A 4611-nucleotide genomic window follows, 5' to 3' on the forward strand; every position below is an offset into this window, starting at 1 on the left:
GAACTCGGAGGCATCTGTGGAGCGGCTCCGGCCTGTGCTGCCTCCCGTCTCCACGGGACCCTACCTGTGTGAGCTCCTGGAGGAGGTGGCCGATAGTGTGGCCAGCCCAGAGGAAGAGGATGAGGAGGAGCCTGCCGTGTTTCCATGCATCGAGTGCAGCATCTACTTCAAGCACAAAGAACATCTCCTGGAACACATGAGCCAGCACCGCCGAGCCCCCGGCCAGGAGCCCCCTGCAGACTTGGCCCCCCTGGCCTGCAGTGAGTGTGGCTGGGCCTTTGCTGATCCCACTGCCCTGGAGCAGCACCGGCAGCTGCACCAGGCCTCCCGGGAGAAGATCATTGAGGAGATTCAGAAGCTGAAGCGATTTCCAGGTGACGAGGGCCGTGAGGCCCGGCTGCAGTGCCCCAAGTGCATCTTTGGCACCAACTCCTCCAGGGCCTTTGTTCAGCATGCTAAACTGCATGCATGTGAGCCTCCCAGCCAGGCTGCCAAGGAGCCTTTTGGGGGCAACAGCAGGGCCGGAAGCCCAGGGCCCGATGCCAGCACCCTTGTCTATCCACCCTACGGAGCTGCCTCAGGCCTTAGTGCCTGCGTCTTCTGTGGCTTTCCCGCACCGAGCGAGAGCTTGCTCAGGGAACACATGAGGCTTGTGCACCCCCGTCCCCACTGGGAGGAGGATGGCGAGGCCTTTGAGGAGGACCCCACCAGCCAGCCAGGCACTAGCCAGGATGCATACACCCGCTTCCCCGACGCTGCTGCTGTGGACTACTTTGGCAAAGCTGAGCCACTCTTGTCCCCCATGTGGCGGGAGAACCCTGCTGGATTTGACCCGGGCCTGGCCTTTAGCCCAGACTGCCAGCAGCTGAGCATGAGGGATTTCCCACTCTCAAACCACTCCAGCCAAAGGCCTCTTGGAAGGTTGGTCTTTCCTTCCCCACTGGCATCTACCCCTTACCCCATACAGCTCAGTAGAGACAGAAGCACTGTTTGTCCACAGGGGCTGGGGGATCAGAGACATCCTTGGAGTGAAGAGGAGGAGGAAGATGAGGATGTGGTATTGACTTCTGAAATGAATTTTTCCCCTGAGAATGGGGTCTTGCCACCCCCAGCCTCTCCTATCCTCATTCCCCAGCCAGCCCTAGAGCTGAAGCGTCATTTCCAAGTTGCCCTGCAGGCAGCAGAGGCCTCAAGAGCACAGCGGCAGCAGCTCAGAGGGATGGTGCCCATTGTCCTGGTGGCGAAACTCCGGCCGCAGGTCATAGCCGCAGTGGCCAGGGCACCCCCAAGGCTGCAGCCTGAGGAGTTGGGGCTGGAGGTCACCCACCCTCTGGATTTCCTGCTCCTTGATGCGCCGCTGGGTGGCCCACTGGGGCTGGACACATTCCTGGAGGGAGACCCAGCCATGGTCCTGAGGAATGAGGAGCGGAAATGTCCCTACTGCCCCGATCGCTTCCACAATGGCATTGGCTTGGCCAACCATGTTCGGGGCCACCTGAACCGAGTGGGCGTCAGTTACAACGTGCGGCATTTCATCTCTGCAGAGGAGGTGAAGGCCATTGAGCGCAGGTTTTCCTTCCAGAAGAAGAAGAAGAAAGGTAGGGCGGTTTTGCTCCAACACCCACTTCCTTCTGAGGCCTGGGAGTCACATGACCAGGCAGCTGAGTTCTAAACCCCACTAACCTCACTTTAAATCCCCTAGCACCATGCAGAGTGAAACTGGGGACACCCTCCTGAGAGACCTAGGAGTCACAGCAAAGATCACCACCAAAGATAGGTGGATGTATGGGGATGCTCCAATGCCCTGGCCATGCTGACAGCTGGAGGAAGGGGTCTGGGCAGAGGAACTGGGCCCAGGCAGAGTTCCATTGAATTCTTTGAGCAAGGTCCCTTCTGTTCTTGACACTGGGGAACCCAGCAGCAAATGAAACTGCAATTCTTGACCTCCTCAAATCCGTGGCCCAGGCCAGGAGCAAGGAGACTCTTGGTGGGTTTTATAACCTAGGATTCGAAGACTCCAGGGCCACAAGATCTGATTGTAGAGATCAGTTTCAAAGGCGAGCTGGTAGTTCTGGGTGGTTCTGACATCAGTAGCCATGGAGCCTTCTTAGAGAGTTGTTGGTTTGGAGTTTGGCGTGTGAAGTTGTATGTATACACTAGGAGACAGGCAAGATGTGGACCTCCAGGAAAGCACCGTAGTAAGACATTGCAATAAGGACTAGGGAAACCAGGAGGGTTCCTTGATTCCATCTGGGTGTTCAAAGAAGGCTCACGGCGTAGCAGGGGTATTGTGTCCTTTGTATTTCTTCATGCAACACTATTTAATTCATAGCACCAAGGCAGTGGTGAGCAACAATAGACATGAGGAGGTTATCTGCTGAGCATGCACCCAGATGACTTCAAATTTCCCAACCAGGGGGTAGGACCCAGGAAGTCAAGCTTGCTAGCATGGGGAGGTAGATGCACAGAGGTATGGGTCAGGTGAGAGCGGAAGGGGAGCTACGGTGATTCGCAGAGGGCGAGGTATTGGAGTTGGAGAGTGACCCTGCTCTACCCCCACCCCACCCCACACAGTACATGTCCTCTCTCTGCAGTGGCCAACTTCGACCCAGGTACCTTCAGTCTGATGCGATGTGACTTCTGCGGGGCAGGATTCGACACACGGGCTGGCCTTTCCAGCCACGCCCGGGCACACCTTCGAGACTTTGGCATCACCAACTGGGAACTCACCGTCTCACCCATCAACATCTTACAGGAGCTGCTGGCCACTTCAGCGGCTGAATTGCCCCCAAGCCCTCTGGGGCGCGAGCCCAGTGGGCCATCTGGCAGCTTCCTGACCTCCCGCCGACCGCGCTTACCTCTCACCATTCCTTTCCCACCCACCTGGGCTGAGGACCCTGGGCCAGCCTACGGAGATGGTAAGGCCAGGAGGGGGCCGGTAGGCTAGAGCTGGGAGGTAGGAAGGGAGGAAGCGGGGTGGACACTTCTACTTTTCTGGAAGCATTTCCGATCACTTTGCAAAGTATATTGACAACCTACTTCTTCACTAAGGATAGAGTCATTTAGGAGTCATTTCTATTTCATTCAGAGCCAGGGCCCCTTTCTGGATTCTCCCAGCAAATACTTACTGAGCTCTTACTAGGAGCCAGCATTGTTACTTTATAGTGACAAACTTATTGAGAGTCTCACAGTGATCCAAATAAAGTGGGTAATATCATCAACCCCATTTTACAGAAGAAAAACTGAGGCACAGAGAATTTAACCTGCCCAAGGTTACACAGCCAGAAAGGCTCCAAATTCTCTCTCTTCCTTCCTTTTTTTGAGCAAGGTTTCACTATGTAGCTCAGGCTGGCCCCAACTGACAAACTCACAGTGATCCTCTTGCCTCAGCCTCCTGAGTGCTGGGATTACAGGCGTGCGCCACCATGCCCAGCCAGATTCCCCTTAGTCTTCGTGAATCTTCTACCTTGAGCAGCACTGCCCAACAGAACTTTGTGAGATGAGGGAAATGTTCTATAGCTAGCTGTGCTGACCTCTAGAGGGTCATCACTGGTCATGTGTAGCTGTCAAGCACTTGAAATGTGCCTAGTACCTAGCCATTGGTCATCCCATTGGATGGTACAGATCTAGAGACCAGAGTCTAGATTTTCAGCCAATGTCTGTTTTGTCTGGCAGCACTGATAAACTCTTCTCATACTTGAGTACTTGCAGTGCTAAGATTTCAACCTGTATCATCTCAGGTTTGCTTAAAAATGAGTCTGTGGTGCCAAGAATTTTGTTGCTGCTGCTGCTGCTGCTGTCTTGGGAGTTTGCTTCTTTTGTTTCTGTGGTGCTGGATAGAACCCAGGGCCTTGCATATGTTAGGCAAGCATTATACCCTTGATTGAACTACCTACGTTCCCAACCCTAGGATTGTTGGGTACCCATTTTATGGATAAGGAAACTGTATATCATCTGTTTTGCCCTAGCCACACAGGCAGAGCTAGACTTCTGAGCTCGTCATTTTCTGGTTATCCTTAGAAGTCTCCTCCCCTCTCCCTAGTGGGCTGGAGGAGACGGTTCCAGGCTGGGGGAGGGGGCAGTGGCCACATTCTGGTCCCACCCAGCTGTCAAGGAACAGCTGGGTGTAATCCGTTCGGAGTTGGAGAGGGAGAAGCAGGCAATGCTTGCAATGTAGGTAGTGTTGGGCCGGCAGAGTTCCCTGGGACTACGGGACACCTAAGACAAGACGATGTTGGGGTAATATTCGTGGTGAGGATCAGGTGATTCCAGGATGGTCGGGCCTGTAGGAGACTTCCAGGAAAAAGAATGGGGCAGGGTCCCAGGGCAAGCTCCGCCTGTCGAAAGGCTGAATGCTAATGGCGTGTAGTTTAGCGGATGCCCGTCTTCGCACTTGATCTTAGCTAAAAGGCCGAGAAGCGATAAGAATTCCCATCTTCGACTCAGGGCTGGAGAGGTAGTTGGAGGCTGCTCAGCGCGTGGCCGCCTGCAAGGGTGAGCTGGGATTCGAAGGGCAACTCCCAAAGTCTGCAGCTGTCGTTTCTGAATTGCTCACAGGAGCGGTTGGCTCTTGGCGCTCGGTGCTCGACAGGCCGACCTGGGCGCGCCCCG

At 54.9% G+C, this 4611-nt stretch overlaps 1 protein-coding gene across 9 annotated transcripts in view; it reads left to right on the forward strand.

The window, feature by feature from the left end:
* Positions 1-4611, forward strand: part of Wiz (WIZ zinc finger) — a 27180-nt gene that overhangs the window by 11284 nt on the left and 11285 nt on the right. For 4 of the 9 annotated variants that reach the window (XM_010640067.3, XM_019210024.2, XM_010640074.3 and 1 more), the window contains exons 5-6: positions 11-1598; positions 2595-2918. In XM_010640067.3, coding sequence (XP_010638369.1) covers positions 11-1598; positions 2595-2918 — 1912 coding nt within the window. The remainder of the gene's footprint in view (positions 1-10; positions 1599-2594; positions 2919-4611) is intronic. The other 5 variants (XM_033759456.1, XM_033759457.1, XM_010640104.3 and 2 more) reach the window with 2 other exon arrangements.

The sequence above is a fragment of the Fukomys damarensis genome, unplaced genomic scaffold, assembly GCF_012274545.1.
Source record: "Fukomys damarensis isolate Sample0158 unplaced genomic scaffold, DMR_v1.0_HiC HiC_scaffold_37, whole genome shotgun sequence".
Classification (NCBI taxonomy): Eukaryota; Metazoa; Chordata; class Mammalia; order Rodentia; family Bathyergidae; genus Fukomys; species Fukomys damarensis.